Below are 16,085 nucleotides of genomic sequence, written 5' to 3'. Positions count from 1 at the left end.
AATCTCAATTCGTTGCTTGTCTTTAGTTGATTTCCAGAGCCCCCAAATAGTTAGTTTGGACAAGTTTGTCAAGTTTTGTGCTCGTTTTGGGGGGGCCGCTGGCTTGCTGACCCCTTGAGTCAGTATGATGGGAGTTATTTTTGACCTTGACTTACACAGAATGAGGCCTCTCCTGTGTGCTCCGTGGGAGGCGGAGCCTAGGGAGGCGGCAGTGGAATCAGCTCATTCATTTTCATTGCTGTACACTTTTCCACTCGGTGGCTAAACCAAAATTGACTTACGCATTCCCATTTGGGGCGGCGAGGGACGGTGCCGGGGTGACATCTGTACACATGTCTCTGGGTGAATGGACACAGATGTTTCTCTTAGGGCATCAGTCTCAGGGGGTGGGCCATTGCCAGGTCACACGGAACACGAGTGTCAGCTGCAGGAGACACTTGGCTGTGTCACCTGATAAATGGCTCCCAGAGATGGGGCCATGTCTCAGTCTGCGGGACCTGTGCATGTTTTCTTGTTTGGAAGAAGGGTCTTTGCCGATGTGCTTAAGGACCTCGAGACAAGGAGGCCATCTCGGATTGTCATCCTGGAGTAAAAAGGGAGGGAGGGGCACTGGGGTCTCTTTCTCACTAGGAAGCAGCACCTAGAGGGAAGCACAGGGATTGGCTGGAGGGTCCCATGTGACTCTCTGTTATTCTTTCCTCCTCTATGTTTTCTATTCTGCCGAAATGAATATGTACCACTTGAATATCTGAATGTAGTAAAATGTTTCTAAAAGCTGCCCTGGGCCTTCCACAGGTGCCCCCGTGTTCCAGGTGGAGCCCCAGGACGTGACGGCGAGGTCTGGGGAGGATGTAGCCCTGCGGTGCCAGGCCACTGGAGAGCCGGTGCCCACGGTGCAGTGGCTGCGTGCGGGCCAGCCCCTGCAGGCCAGCCGGCGGCTCCGGGCCCTGCCAGACGGGAGCCTGTGGATGGGGCGAGTAGAGAGGAGGGACGCGGGAGCATACGAGTGCGTCGCTCACAACCTCCTGGGCTCTGTCACGGCCCGGGCGTTCCTGGTTGTGAAAGGTACGGGGCGTCTCCTGCAAAGCGGGGATTTGTGTATTGTTTGGGGGGACCTGGCCCACTGCCCTGCTAGCTCCCTGACTCTTTGCTGAGACACACAAACTTTGAATGAACCAGCTGGGAGAGCCTCGTGGGTCATCTTATCTTCACTGCCCTGTGCAGTCAGGGAAACTGAGGCTCTGAGATACTCAGTGTCCGCAGCCCCTGGCGGACGGGGGCTCGGGCTCTCCCAGCTCACCGGGCACAGATACGTGTCCTCTCTTTGGACCCTTCGCAGCCTGTGAGGTAGGCAGAGTACAACGAGGGCCTCCGTGGCTGCTGTGAAAAGTGTGAGAGTCAGTGCCTGTCCCGGGCTCTGCCTGGCCGTGGTGGGTACTCAGCAGCCACTGCCACTGTCTGTGTTACTGACCCCTGCCCTCTCGGGTCTCCTTCTCCTGTGGGTCAGACAGACCAAACTAAAACTGAGAAAACGACTATCCTGAGAACCCATATGTTGTATTCGATGGGCGAGAAATCAGACGTCCAGGCACTTAGAGCTCAAGATGTTATTTATTGGCCAAAAGTTTTACCTGCGCAGGGGCGGGCTTCCCCCCCAACTGTGACCGAAGTCACGTAGCTTCTCAGAGCTACAACGTGGAAGCCGCGTGTGGCTTACAGGCTACGGGGTTTTTATAGGGCAGAGCAAGCAAGCGCGGGCTTACAAAAGCAGATGTGGCAGTTAGCTATTAGCTAGGTTGCTAAGTTGAAAACGGCGAAGGTCCCTAATTGGTGGGTGTTGCTGCTGGCGGGCCTCTTCTGGAGGGCCCTGGTTAGTTACCTTATTTTGCTAGGAATTTTAACCCAACTGTTCCCTGACGTTTATTTATTACCCAGTCTCAGGAACTGCAGATGCCTAACGGCTGTTTGTATGTTTCTACTACTAATGGCTATTACACCATACAGTGACCCAGCCTGACAAACAGGCAGTCACTGAATATTATTTCTGTGCCTCTGGTATTTCTGTAAATACTCCATGTTTGTAGTGGCTTTGTATCACCGCCCCTGTCCGTGGCAGGCATCACTAATCTATCGCCGCATACAAGGTCAGATCCCTTCTTCATAGAACCCTTCTCCAAGGATTAAGGGGTCCTTGGAACTGGGACCTAACACTCTGCTGCTTGACACCCACCGCCAACCAAGCAGGACCCTTTCCGCCCACTGGCCTGCCCCCTCTGCAGGCAGGGTTGGAACACCAACACACACAGCTCTGAAAGTCCAGGGTCCTCTGACACCAGCTGCTGCAGATGGGGCACCTTCGTTTCAGAGCTTGGTCCCAGTTCTTACCCCCGCCTGCCGAAAAGCCCCCAACCCAGCCCACTTGGCTGCTGCCTGAGTTTCCCGTGGCCGCCATGACCAAGGACCACAGGCCGGGGGCTTAAACGGCAGGGACTTGTTTCTCACGGGTCTGGAGGCTGGACACCCGAGACCAAGGTGTCGGCAGAGTGGGTTCCCTCTGAGGTCTGGGGACACAGCTCAACCCGTAACGGCCTCCTTACCTTTTTAATGGGAACCGCTACTTTTTATTTCATATGTGTTCATTATAGAAAGGCCAGGTAGTTTAGAAAAGCCTGTGAAGGAAGAATGATTATCAATTATCTCTCATAATTCAATGACCAGAAATAGCTTTGACAGTTATTATTTGGGGTACCTCTTTCTCTGAATGTAAAAAGATACATTTTTTCTTTTTGTACAAATAAGATAAAATATACAGTTGTCGTTACAACCTGCTGTTGTTAATTATTCCACAGAATTCCAGGCAGCACTCCAGGACAATAAACCCAGCCCACATCTTTTTAAAAAGATTTTATTTATTTATTTTTAGAGAGAGGGGAAGGGAGGGAGAAAGAGAGGGAGAGAAACATTGGTCAGTTGCCTCTCCTGGGGACCTGGCCCGAAACCCAGACACGTGCCCTGACCAGAAATTGAACCGGTGACCCTTCTGCTCGTAGGCCACCACTCAATCCACTGAGCCAGACCAGCCAGGGCTATATTTTCTGTAATGGTTTTCCCAGGAACATTTTTTAGAAGTTCATGGCTGTTGGCTGTGTAAGTAAGCAACAGGTTGTTTTCCCCCACCTTCCCCTCCGAAATCTGCACGGAGATGCACCCCTTGGGTGCTAGCCCGAATATTTCAGATCAATTTCTTCAAGGGGCATTGCTGGTTGAAAGGTGGGCAAAGGTTTTGAGGCCCTGTAACTATGGTCCTTTTTCCCTCCTTTCCCTCCCATCTCGGAGCCCATCCTGGCCTCGGAAACAGTAGGCTGCCAAGTCGCCCTGTGTGAGCAAGTCAGGGCGGCTTGTCATTCCTGGCCACCGGTTCCCTCTCCCCTTTGAAAGTGGCCAGGCGCCTGCAGCTGCCTTTGTCTGCAGGTCCAGTTCCTTCCTCCTCCCCTTATTACAAGGCCAAGGGCGGGTTCGCGGCCTTTTCCTGTCCCTCCCATAAAGTCCAGAGCAGCAGCTACTGCCCCGAGACATCCCAGATGCACGGCACATCTCATCAGACCGCAGCGACGGGCTTCAGGCTGTGGCACTGCTTCCTGGAATCCAACATGAACCTCCCCCGGAATGGGCCCATTTAGGATCCTGGCAGTTCTGCATTATGTTATTTTTCTGACAGATCATGGGCAATTTGTTGCTAATTTCCCCTGAGAGCTGGGGAGGGAAGAGGCAGGCCAGCTTCTGTCTCTCACCCCCTGGAATGCCATCTGTCCAAATGAGACAGCTGGCCCATTAGCCAGAGGAAGCAGCCCCGTGTGCCCATGCCATCTGCCCAATTAGTGCCGAAAAGCATCTGCTGGCAGACAGGTTGGCGGCTCCTCCGAACCCAGCCCGCCCTAGCCAGTCAGGTCGCGGGGCGGCCGGAGCCAGGGCCACTGTTAGAATGGGGGACCGTCAGGTGGTGCCCTGCCCCTTGGCCCTGACTCCTTCAGTACACCAGGCCCCGCCATCGTGTCCTCCTGATGCCTTAGACCCCAGCAGATTTGGGAGGCATCTTTGGTCCCACCTTGTCATTTGACAGATAAGCCAATTCAAGGGTGACTTGAGGGCCTGACTAACCCAAGTTTCCAGGAAGGCGATGGCGGAGCCAGAATTAGAAGCTGGCACCATCACCCACGAGCTGGGCGCCCTTGGGCTAGTCACTCCACCTCTCTGAGCCTCAGAGTACTCCTTTGGGAAATGGGTAACAGTATCTGCTTACACTGTGTCACGGCGGCAGGTAATATCACTGTCGTCCTCTTCCTTCCCCCCAGGGGAGCCCCGGGGGGCCCAGGGCAGCATGACGGGGGTGATCAATGGCCAGGAATTCGGCGAGGCCACCCTCAACACCACTGTGCTGCAGGAGGCACGCTCCGGGCTCACCACCTTCCGGAGCAGCATTGACCACATCCCTGCGACTGTGGGTGAGTGGGGCCCGCCAGCTGAGCTAGAGCTGGGAGCAGGCAGAGCGTGGGCCCCAAGGCTGCCCCGGGCCCGATTCCCGGGGCACAGCCGGCCGCCTCTGAGGGCTGGGTCCAAGCCAAAGCAGACCTGGGGGCAGCCACTTCCTCCCTGCCCTACACCCCCAAATAAAACAAAAGGACTGAGTAGAAAAGCAGGCCAAGAGCATGTGAAATGATCGGGCTGGGTGGATGCAGGTCAGCTCATGAACTTGAAACCATGGGCTGCTGGATGAAGTTGTTTTCCACTGTTAAAGCAAGTGCTGAGAGAAAGCAAAGGTGGCATTCGGGCAGGGCAGGGGAGGAAGGGAGAGACGCGGAGAGTAAAATTAGCCAGAAGGTCCAGGGAACCAGAAAATGCCCACTTGCAGACAGGTTCATAAAATAGTGTATCCTAAACATACAGAATGTTCTAGAAGGATGCTGCAGACCCTGACACCTCACCCTTCCCAGGACACCCTCATGGGGGTCCAGAGCAGGGAGAGGGCCGTGCTGGGAGATGGGGACTTGGCTAGAAGCGGCTCCTCCAAGGCTGCTCTTGAGGACAGACCTGTACGAACAGTGTGAGACGGGGCTGGGGGGCACTTGGAGCTGGCGGTCAGCAGAGCGTGAATGAGGCAAGACGCTGCCCAGACGTGACTGCCCCTTCCAGCTGCAGGAGCAGGAGCTGTGGAGAAACCTCTGCCCCGAGCCAGGGGGGCCAGGCTGTGTCTAGTGGAAACAGGGGCTCAGAGAGGTTGAGAAGGTTCGGCTCCCACGCACAGGGCCCAGCGGGCTTCTGGGAAAGTCGTTCCAGAGCCCGCAGTTGAGCCGAGAAGCTCGACTTTCAGGACCCCAAGCAAGTGGCCCTTCTCCTTCCCTAGTCTGAGGGTGACCCCTCACCCTCACCCCCGTCCCAAGAGGAGAGCTGGGCATCATGTAAAGGTCCAAAAATCCATATCCAGGGAAAATTTTAGCTCTTTTTTCCAAGTCAGTGGTTTAGACAATCCTTCCGCTCCCGAGCTGTTCTGCGAGGTGTCTGCGAGGTGGTGGACGTGACTGATTTTCAGCTTGGTCCCTTGGACGTGACTGATTTTCAGCTTGGTGGTGACAGTCGGTGTGGTCCCCGTCTCTGGGTGACCTCGTAGCTCTCAGTGTTTGTGGAGCTGAGTTCAATATCAACAGGTTCCATGCACTTCTGTGTATAAATATGTTTTGTTAATTCCACAACTCCTCCAAGAAGTAGCTATTGGCCATTGCCCTTGGTTCTGACCCAATAACTGGTCCAGGTAATCGGGGCTGAGCTCCCCTGGGGGTGTTAGGGACCTTGAGCAGACGAGTGGCTGTCCTTAGCACCTGGCCCTCACCGGGCCTCCGCGCCCCACCCCGCCCAGGAACTCTGATGCGGGCCCTCGTGGTCACCATTGCCCCCATCTACTGGGCATTGGCCGGAGAGACCGGAGCTGCCCTGAACGGCCAATCTCTGACAGGAGGCAGCTTCCGACAGGAGTCGCACTTGGAGTTTTCCACAGGTGAGTGGGGGCTCCCCGCAGGTGGGCCAGGTGGGACTTGGGCCTGAGCCCGGGGCCTCGCCCCCGTGGTGACTCCAGGCTGAGCGGGGATGGATTGCAGGGGAGCTGCTCAGGATGACCCAGGTGGCCCGGGGCCTGGATCCCGATGGCCTCCTCCTCCTCGACGTGGCGGTCAATGGCGGCGTCCCCGAGAGCCTAGCTGGCGCAGACCTTCGCGTTCAGGTGTGGGGCGAGCCCAAGGTGCACAGACGAGGTGGGTGAGAGGCAACGGGACGTCCTGCCTGCAGGAGCTGGCAGGAAGGTGCTCCAGACCCGGCCTCTTGGCCTCCGAGCCCATTCTCCATTCCATAAACAAGAGTGCTGGAGACCTGCCAGGGGCTGCCCAGCCGGTTGGAGGAACCCTGAGAGGCCCACCAGCTTTCCTCCCCGAGCCTCCAGCGGGTGGGGCTGAGGGTCCCAGGTCCCAGGCTGCCTGGAGGTTGAGATTCCAGATGCTCTCCCGCACCCTCTCCCTCCTGCAGGACTTCCAGGAGCTGTACGTGCAGACAGGGCCCGGCCGGCTGTTCGTGGGCTCCACGCAGCACTTCCTGCAGGACAGCAGGCCGCTGTCCCTGCGCTGCAACCACAGCATCCAGTACGACGCAGCCCGGGGCCCCCAGCCCCAGCTGGTGCAGCACCTGCGGGCCTCAGCCGTCAGCTCGGCCTTCGACCCCGAGGCTGAGGCCCTGCGCTTCCAGCTCACCACTGCCCTGCAAGCTGGTGAGGGCCCCATCCTGTCCCTGCACCCCCCGCTGCCCCAGCTAAAAGGTGTGCATGGCCCCAAATGCACCTGGCTGAGGCCCAGGTGACAGCCCACCCCCTGTGCCCACTGACATGGACCAGGGACTCAGGACAGAGACAGCTCACCTCCTTGTTCCCATCCATCCATTCACACCCCAAAGGGGACACAGCTCTTTGGGCCATTCCTATGCAAACCCTCCAGAACTTTCACCTAGGCCCCAAGGAAAGGTGCAAACCATCCCCCCAGGCTGATGCTGCAGACTTGAGTTGTACCCCACCCTCTTCTCGAGGGTGCCTGAGACCTCACCTAGGGGGCTGGGGGCCACCCTTGGAGCCCCCGGAGACCCAGGGGAGGCTGAAAATGTACCTGTTACCCTGATTTGAGGTCCTAACATGTTTTTAACCTTGAATATGAGACAGTGGTAAGAGCATAGCTGTGAGGTCAGGCAGACCCTGGTTCCAACCCAGCCACCCCACTTCTAGGCTGTTGGGGACCACTTTGTGTGGTTTTGGAGACTAACCCGGTGCAAGCAAAGTCCTGTCTGTAAATCTGGACCAGAAAGCTGGGAATGCTGGTGGCAGGCACCACCCGATACTAACACTGGGTTCCCTGGGAAATCAGGCCTGAAGTATATACATTGTGTCCTTCGAAGCTTGCTTTGCTTTGCTATAGCCCTGTTGGTATAAGCCAGATATTTAAAGCATAAGGAGTGAACTCCTTATCTCCTGAAATACGGCTTAACAATCTTCTGGCATCAGCCTGTCTAGCAGACCCTGATCTGAGGCAGATCTCTGTGTTTCTTTAATTGTCCTCTATAAATAATATCTGTTTTGATAACTAAGCCTTTGGACGCTGATTGACGAGCTATGCACATGGGCCGTATACCCTGCACGTACCAATCCCAATAAAAGCCATTTTGGAGAAGGGCTCAGGGCATTCCCCACTAGAGGGAATTGCCACCCCCCTTTCCCGTCAGAACAACAGATTGTGTCTGGAACAACTTATTCTCATCCGCAGTGGCTGGGAGAGCTCTGCAGGATGGAGTTCCCCACACTAGGCCGTGAGACCCTGGGGGCAGAGCCCTCTCCGAGCCTCCGTGTGCCCACCTGTGAAATGGGCATGACACCGCCTGCCTTGCAGGGTATCAGGAGCAGAGGTGCTGTCTCTGAACCCCCACCTGGCACCCAGTGACTGCTTTATCAAGGGTGCTGTTCCTGTGACCATTAGGCAGTGTGGCCTTTGTCCCATCTCCAGAACACAGGCTGTCTCCGCACTGCCTTGGGCTCACTGCCCTGTCAGGTGCTCACCTACCCTGGCCCTTCCTCCGCACTGTCGGGCACAGTGTTGAGTGTGTGAATCTCCCGCTTCGTACTTAACAATTTCTGGGCCGGAAAGCTACAGTCTGGCCAGCCCACTGTGAGCCCCTCAGGACAGGACCTAGGCTGGGAATGGGCTCATGGGCTCAGGACACAGGCTGAGCACTGGGCCAAGTGGGCCTTGGCCTGGCCAGGCTGGTGGGAGGGAACAGTCAGCCCGGGCTACAACTAGTGCTGCTCTCTGTCCCTTGCATCCTATGTCCTAAGGGTCTGTCCTCCTTGCCTTGCAGAAGAGAATGAAGCTGGCTGCCCGGAGGGCTTTGAGCTGGACCCCCAGGGAGAGTTCTGCATGGGTAAGCACCCTGTCTCCACCCTGGCATGAAAGGGGGGGGCTCTCAGCCTGGGAGGGACAAGCCATCCCCCCGGCTGTCCCTACCCCCAGTCAAGGACAAGCCCTCCAAGCTCTTGTGCAGCCCCAGCCCCTGCCCCCACTCCTGCCGCCACATGCCCAGCTGCTTCTCCTGCCCCTGCCCGGCGGGCTTCACCCTGGCTGGGGACGACAGGGACTGCAGAGGTGTGTGGCCCCACAGAGGGGCTGGGGCCACTCAGAGAATGGCCTGTCCCCAAGGGCTCCGGGTGCCAGCCTGGGGCTCCAATGCCCTGTTCCCCTGGAACTTCCTGTTACAAGAGCCACAGATGGGAAAGACTCAAGTACCTGGGGTGGCAGGGATCCCCCCCGAACAGGCACAAGGCCACTATGTACTCACAACACTCATACCCACTGAGTCTGGACACAGCAGTCACTTCTGGTCACTTGGGGAACGAGGGAAGCCTACACCTCTCTCCCCTGCTCGCTCTACTTGTCACCTCAAGGAAGTTGCTAGACCACAAATCTGACCCGAGGACACTGTCTGGACACTGATCCCCCACCCACCGCATCCCTCCACTCCCACCACTGGGACCTGGCATGTCACGTCGCCGCTGGGTGCCCACCAGGCATTGTCTGAATGCTCATGTCAGATGCCACCCTCGGGTCAGCTGCGGTGGGCTCTGTGTTTGTGGGGGCACCAGGATGAGGGGCAGGGCCAGAGGGAGGGGTGGTGAGGGGGCCTGGGAACCTCCGTTCACATAGCCCCGTCCCTGTCCGCCCCCAGATGTGGACGAGTGTGCGTGGGACACTGGCCTTTGCCCAGAGGGGCAGCGCTGCGTGGACCTGATCGGCTCCCACCGCTGCGTCCCCGACTGCAGGCCTGGCTTCCGGGCGGCTGCCGAAGGGACCGGCTGTGAAGGTGATGAGGACACAGGGCGGGGTCGTCCAGGACTCAGCAGAGGGCCCGTTGTGTGCTGTCGCTGGGATGCTGGGCCTTTGGGAAAACTGGCACCCTCTTGGCAGAAGGTGGCAGAAGGAGCACAGGGGGGCCAGGGAGGGGCCGGAGCTGGGCTCTGAGGCCAGACCTGGGCGGCTGCTGGCGGCTGGGGACCCAATAGCGGTCTTCCTTCTGGGCCTCAGGCTTGCATCTGTCCAGTGAAGGCGGACGGGGCGGCGGTGGCAAACACGTGCCACCTCTGCTGCCACTTCCCCTGCTGCCCCCTGGCTCCTGGTGCAGCCTGGAGACAGCCTCCGAACCCTCCGCAACCGCTCCTCCCGCAGCCTGTGAAACCTGGGTGCCGCCCCGGATCGGTGACCTCTGGGGTCCTCCTGGCCCCCACAAGAGAGGCCAACAGTGGAATGGAAGAGCATGGCGGGGCTTGACCTGAGAAGAGGCGTCGGGGCCCTTGGGGGGCCCTGACTATTCAGGGGGTCGGGCTCCCCTGCCTCCTGCCTTCCCTTTGCCCTCCCTTCTTTCTCCCATTAACCCCGGGCCAGCCTCCCAGGCCCTGCACGTGCGCAATCCAATTTCATCACCATGGCCTGTGAAGAGGTCTGGTCCCAGCCCTTCCTTACAGATGAGGAAGCTGAGGCTCAGGGTGTTACTTGCTCAAAGACTAGGAGACGTGGCGGAGCTCGGTCCAAACCCAGGACTCTGCCTCCAAAGCCCCGGTCTTCTTTTGGGCCCATGGCTCTTTTACCCTCCACAGCTGGCAGAATTGGGAGGCCCTGAAGTTGAAGATGGGGTGGGATGGGGCCCAGATGTGGAGAGGGGAGGTGTGTCCCTTGGGGGCGGGGCTCGAGGCTAGCCCCGCCCCTGTCCCACCCCTGCCTCCGCAGACGTGGACGAGTGTCTGGAGCAGTCGGATGAGTGCCACTACAATCAGATCTGTGAGAACACGCCAGGCGGGCACCGCTGCAGCTGCCCCAGGGGGTACCGGGTCCAGGGCCCCGGCCTGCCCTGCCTGGGTATGGGTCCAGTCTGCCCCTGGTTGGGACCCTGGCTCACAGGAAGGAAGTGTTCAGGACAAGGGTGGTCTTCTATGACTACCCAAACTTGGCCATTGCTGCCAGTGTGCCCACCACGTGCCTGCATTCCCGCTCTGCCCACTAGATCCCTGAACCTCCCCCCTACTCGGCAAGGTCACCCTCCTGGGGAACCCATGAGGGGGAGGGTGGAGAGCAGCAGGTGGGAATCCGGGAGCAGCTCATTGCTGGGGGAGGTTGAGGCCTCTCTGGGCAGTGAGGGCTGGAGCAGAAGAGGCGGCTGGGCGGCCCCTCCTCTAGGGAAGCTGGGAGGCAGGCCTGCGTGCGTGCAGCCATCGGGCGGCCGGGCTAGGGGAGGCCGGAGGCTGTGGCCGCAAACCCCGAGCCTCCCTCAGCACCTGCCTGGCCCCGCTCCTTCCAGACCTCAACGAGTGTCTGCAGCTGCCCCAGGCTTGTGCCTACCAGTGCCGCAACCTCCAGGGTGGCTACCGCTGTCTGTGCCCGCCGGGCCACACCCTCCTCCCGGATGGCAAGGCCTGCACCTGGCTGGAGCAGAGCGCACAAAACATGACCACCATCAGCCACTTGGGCCCCTCGGTGTCCTGGCTGCGGCCCCGTGCCCCCATCTCCAGTGGCTCCTACCACGCCTGGGTCTCCCTCCGGCCGGGCCCCGGAGCCCTGAGCAGCGCTGGCCGGGCCTGGTGCCCCCCTGGCTTCATCCGGCAGAACGGCATCTGCACAGGTAAGGCCAAGCTCCAGCCATCCCGCTGGGGCCACCCGCCGTGTTGTCTTGGGGACCAGGAGATGCGAGGCAAAGCTCCATCCAAACCCAGGACCCTGCCTCCGAAACCCTGTCTTCTTTTGGACCTGCAACCTCTTCACCCTCCGCAGCCGGCAGAATGGGAGGCCCTGACGTTGGAGAGGGGGCAGGGTGGGCAGCGCGCCCCATCTGTTTGGAAACTCAGGGCCCACAGGCAGGCAGGGTGGGCGTTGCTTCTTTGCTACAAGGTGTCTCAGAGCCCTGGCTGTGCCAGGGGGCGAGGGGCTGCCAAGCGGGAGGTCGAGTGTTTTCCAAACCGTTTAAGTTCAGTATGCCTTGCCCGGTGCCCCAGGCACCCACCCGAGTACCCAGGAGCCCACACGGAGAACCGCGCCTCTGAATGCACAGAGGCGAAGCGGCGTGGGGGGAGGTTCTCAGGAGCAAAGGTGTATGTTCCAGGCTGACATGAGAACGTGAACAGGGACGGGTGGGGCCCTGCGGTCAGCACCCCGGCTGCAGAGAGGAGAAGGGGAGTTGCCTTGGCGGTGGGTGTGCTCCTGTGCTCCTGCCTGCACAGTGGGCTCTGGGCTGGGAGCGGTGCCCCCCACGGCCTTGGTGAACACCAGGAGGACAGGATGGAACCCACCACTCTTGCTGAGCCCCCACAGGCCCTGGGCCTTGCTACCCCCGAATCTAGGGCAGGCAGAAGAGGAGGGCCACCTAATTCAGGGACTCCCTGGCCTGCCTGGAGCCCAGGGGGCAGGAGTGTGGCCTCTGGGTGTCTGTGACTCAGCATGTGTCTGCCCCCCCCCCCCCCCGCCATCACCCCACCATGGATGCCCGGCCAGACCGGGACGAGTGCCAGGTGAGGAGCCTGTGCCAGCACGCCTGCCAGAACACCAAGGGCAGCTACCGGTGCCTGTGCCCTGCCGGCTACCGCCTCCTCCCCAGCGGGAAGAACTGCCAGGGTGAGCCTTGCCCAGAGCCAGAGGGGCCCGGGCAGGGCTTTGTGCGCCTTCCGCTCTCCAGCCCCTTCTCCTCCACCCCATGTGGGGGAGGGGCAGGGAGCCCAGCCGAGCTCAGAGGAGTTAAGAGACCGCCCCAGGTGCCCACAGCCAGGCCAGGTCCCACACTCAGAGCAGGAGCTAAGGGACTGCATGGGCACGATCAGAAAGCAGCCTCCAGGGGTCCCTCCCAGCTCAGCTGGGTGTCCCTGGGCAAGTCACTTCACTTCTCTGAGCCTCGGCCTCCTGGTGAAATGGGGCTAACACAGGGCTCCCCTAACTGCCCGGCTGAGATATGTGGAAGGTGGGCACAGGGCCAGCACTCACAGCACCGCAGCTGCTGCCCGTGGTGACAGTGAAGTCCCCTCACTCCAAGTCAGCGCCCTTTCCCGACCATGCTGGGTGGGGCTGGCCATGCTGCCCCCCTGCTAGACTTTGGGGATCCCCCTGCCTTGCCCGTCTCCTTCCCTCTCTCTAACCCAGGGGTCAGTGAGTGTCCTCTGAAAACGGTGGGGCATCCACCGGGGCAGACGAGGACGGGGACACTCTGCCCAGGGGCAGTGGGCACTGTGGGTCTGAGGGTGGCCCTCGTCTCCCAGCCCAGCTCTAAGCTCAGAGGCCCCCTGCCCGCCTCACCATGCGTGGGGAGATGGGAAGATGGGGGCTGCTAGGGGCCCGTCAGCAGGGCTGTCACGGGTCAGGCTGGCCGGGGAACAAGTGGACAGGGGCTGCCCCACTCTGATCCCCCACAGGCATTCCCGTCCCACTGACCCCGTCCCTGCGCTCTCTGCCCTCCCCCTTTGCTCCTCCTTCTCATGCCCACTTCTCTCCTTCGCTGCCCCCCTGCAGACATCAATGAGTGTGAGGAGGACGGCGTCCAGTGTGGGCCTGGCCAAATGTGCTTCAACACCAGAGGCAGCTACCAGTGTGTGGACACGCCCTGCCCTGCCACCTACCGGCAGGGCTCCAGCCCAGGGTAAGGGCTGAGTTGGCTGAGGGCCCAGGGGTGGGGTGGGGGAGGGTGGGGAACGGAATTGGGGATGGGGGAGAGGGCGTGTCATCTGCAAAGAGCTGGGCAGGTTGCCCTCTCGCTCCTCTAGGGCCGAGACCCCTCCTCCAGGCTGTGTCTCAGGAAGGGGCCCTCCTAGGGCCCGTGGGGTCCACCAGCCTGAGCTCCAGGGCCGGGCCTCTGTGCCCACCGGGCAGTGTGCCCTCACAAAGCACACCTGCCTGCAGCCGATCCAGTGCAAACTTGTCTGGGCACTCTCGATGCATCAGGGCGCCAGCCTGCGGGCCAGGGGAGGGGGAGCTGGGACAGGACTGCGGGGTGGGGCTGGAAGACGTGCACACATGGGGACACACAAACATGCACATAGAACCCCGGACACAGAAATGCCACCCAGAAACAGAGCCCCAGGACTCAGACATGCACAGACCCGCAAACACAAAACACATTTATAACCACGATGCTCGCTGGGGCTGCAGACACTTTCAAAGATGCCCAGACTCAGGGATCTTGGCTGGCAGGAGCCCCAGCTGCAGCCGCTAGGGAGTGTCCTGGGCGGCGAGGCTTTCAGGTGGGGGTGGAGTGGGGTGGGTGACCTTGCAAGGCTAAGCAGGAGTCTTTGCATCTCCCCTTTACCCCGCCCCCATCCAGATCAGGTGACTCAGCTCTGGGGCCCTGGACAGACCTGGAGGGCTCCAAGGTTTACGGGTGTCCTGTGCTTGCTGGGCTGGGGTTGGGGGCGGGCTAGCCAAGCCCCCTGGGGCATCTGTTCTGATGTGAAAGGGTACATCTCTGGCTTCCCTGGGCCTCAGTTTGCTGGTCTCTGAACTGGGCAGACAGTGGTGCTTGTAGAGAAGGCATTTTGGTGGCTAGGGGATGGTGGCCCACGGGAGAACTGCGGAGGTTGGGGTACCGACCCGTCTCTGGGGCCGGGCAGCGCTACAAGGCAACCCAGGGATGTGCGTCTGCCCCTCCCGCAGGACGTGCTTCAGGCGCTGCTCGCAGGACTGCAGCGCCGGCCCCTCCACTCTGCAGTACAGGCTGCTGCCGCTGCCCCTGGGCGTGCGCGCCCAGCACGATGTGGCCCGCCTGGCTGCGTTCTCCGAGGCCGGCGTCCCCGCCAACCGCACCGAGCTCAGCGTGCTGGAGCCGGACCCACGAAGCCCGTTCGCACTGCGTCAGCTGCGCGCAGGCCTCGGCGCGGTCTACACCCGCCGTGCGCTCACCCGCGCCGGCCTGTACCGGCTCACCGTGCGTGCAGCGGCACCACGCCACCAAAGCATCTACGTCTTGCTCATTTCCGTGTCCCCGTACCCCTACTGAGGGGCGGGGCTATTGGCTGCAGCTTTGGGGCGGATGACCTGCGGGGATGGGAGGTGGGAGGGCACCCAAGTAACCCCTCACCGCCCAGGCGGGGCCCCTGGTGGGACCCCTGGTGGGACAGGGTGGCCCTTGCGTACCCCGTCTACTGTGGCAAGGGCACGTCATCTTCTCCCGCCTCCATGCGTCACTGGGACTCTCAGTAAACACGACCCTGCGCGCAGCCTTGACCCCAGAACCACTAGGACTGGAGCTGCACCTACCCTCCCTGCTCCCTGTAGGGGCGGAGCCCTGCAGGCAGGTGACAAAGGCTACCTTAGGTGGCAAAGCGCACAGGCAGGACTGGGATGAAGCCTGCAGGTGGGCTGGGACACAGCTGTCACAAGACACCCCGGGGAGGGGCAGACCCTGGGGATGGCAGCAGCTGCCGCCAGCACACACCTACACTGTCATCCCGGGCGGGGCGTGCGCATGTACATCATTAAAACGCTTGTTTTCAACCAGCTCGATTTCTTCATCCAGTCCTTTGCTTTGATAAGGAGGGGCTGTAGCTGGGAGGGAACCACCACCCCCTGGTCCAGGAGCCCTGGACGAGGAGACCAGCAGCCTGGCTCCCTCTAGGTAGAGTGGTCCAGGCGCCTCTCTGGGCTGTTTTCTCATCCAGAAATATGAATACAACAATAGCGCCCCCATAGGGTTGTGGGGAGGATTACATGAGAACGAACTGCGTCACACCTAAAGCAATACATGGCAGCAAAAAGTAATTTTTAATTACGAATAATTTCTACATTATTTTATTTTTTTATTAATTCTAAAGAGAGGGGAAGGGAGGGAGAAAGAGAAGGAGAGAAACATCGATCTGTTGCCTCTCTCACGTGCCCTGACCCACCGGGAACTGAACCTGCTACCCGGGGCCTGTGCCCTGCCTGGAACGAACCGGCGACCTTTCAGTCTGCAGGCCCACACCCTGGGCCACACCGGCCAGGGCCTCAGTTATTTTTAGTGAATAAGTTCATTCAGCCGTTTACACAAACACCAAAGATTCATTCGGTCCTACCTATGTGCCTGCCAGGCAGTGGTCATAAAACCCCGCGCACGTGACTCACAGCCCAGCAGCGACGGGTTCACGAACAGGAAGGAAAAGAAGCGTAACGTCTGTGCCTGTGAGCGCTGCGAGGGGCAAAAACCAGGCTGGGCAGGTGGGGGCAGGGGTAAGGGCAGTTTGTAAAAGGCCAGTCGGGGTGGGCCTCACGAGAAGGCGGCATTTCAGCAGAGGCCCCAGGAGAGTGGGGGAGCCAGCTGTGCAGACCCCCGGAGGGGAGTGGGAGAGGGAACAGCAGATGGGGCGCTCGGGCAGGGTGGCGCCTGGTGGCTGAGGGGGCGGGAGAGGCTGGAGGGGGCGGTGCGCGGGTCGGGGGTGGAGAGGATGAGGGAGGTGTGATCCGAAAGATCAGTGGGTTGGCGCAGGTCCTGTGGGCCTTTGGGCCACTGCA

General features: G+C 60.2%; 1 protein-coding gene across 1 annotated transcript in view; it reads left to right on the top strand.

The window, feature by feature from the left end:
- HMCN2 (hemicentin 2) overlaps positions 1 to 14,695 on the top strand; it is a 130,574-nt gene extending 115,879 nt beyond the window's left edge. Inside the window, exons 86-97 of the mRNA XM_053667844.1 lie at positions 796 to 1,065; positions 4,353 to 4,502; positions 5,912 to 6,049; positions 6,150 to 6,271; positions 6,571 to 6,808; positions 8,437 to 8,499; positions 9,301 to 9,435; positions 10,356 to 10,484; positions 10,924 to 11,244; positions 12,111 to 12,230; positions 13,116 to 13,242; positions 14,253 to 14,695. Of these exons, the coding sequence (XP_053523819.1) occupies positions 796 to 1,065; positions 4,353 to 4,502; positions 5,912 to 6,049; positions 6,150 to 6,271; positions 6,571 to 6,808; positions 8,437 to 8,499; positions 9,301 to 9,435; positions 10,356 to 10,484; positions 10,924 to 11,244; positions 12,111 to 12,230; positions 13,116 to 13,242; positions 14,253 to 14,595 (2,156 nt within the window). The 3' untranslated portion in view covers positions 14,596 to 14,695. The remainder of the gene's footprint in view (positions 1 to 795; positions 1,066 to 4,352; positions 4,503 to 5,911; positions 6,050 to 6,149; positions 6,272 to 6,570; positions 6,809 to 8,436; positions 8,500 to 9,300; positions 9,436 to 10,355; positions 10,485 to 10,923; positions 11,245 to 12,110; positions 12,231 to 13,115; positions 13,243 to 14,252) is intronic.
- Positions 14,696 to 16,085: the final 1,390 nt, after the last annotated feature.

This window comes from Artibeus jamaicensis, unplaced genomic scaffold, assembly GCF_021234435.1.
Source record: "Artibeus jamaicensis isolate MK-2021 breed Jamaican fruit bat unplaced genomic scaffold, CSHL_Jam_final contig_471, whole genome shotgun sequence".
Classification (NCBI taxonomy): domain Eukaryota; kingdom Metazoa; phylum Chordata; class Mammalia; order Chiroptera; family Phyllostomidae; genus Artibeus; species Artibeus jamaicensis.
This window is presented reverse-complemented; position numbering and strand designations above follow the sequence as displayed.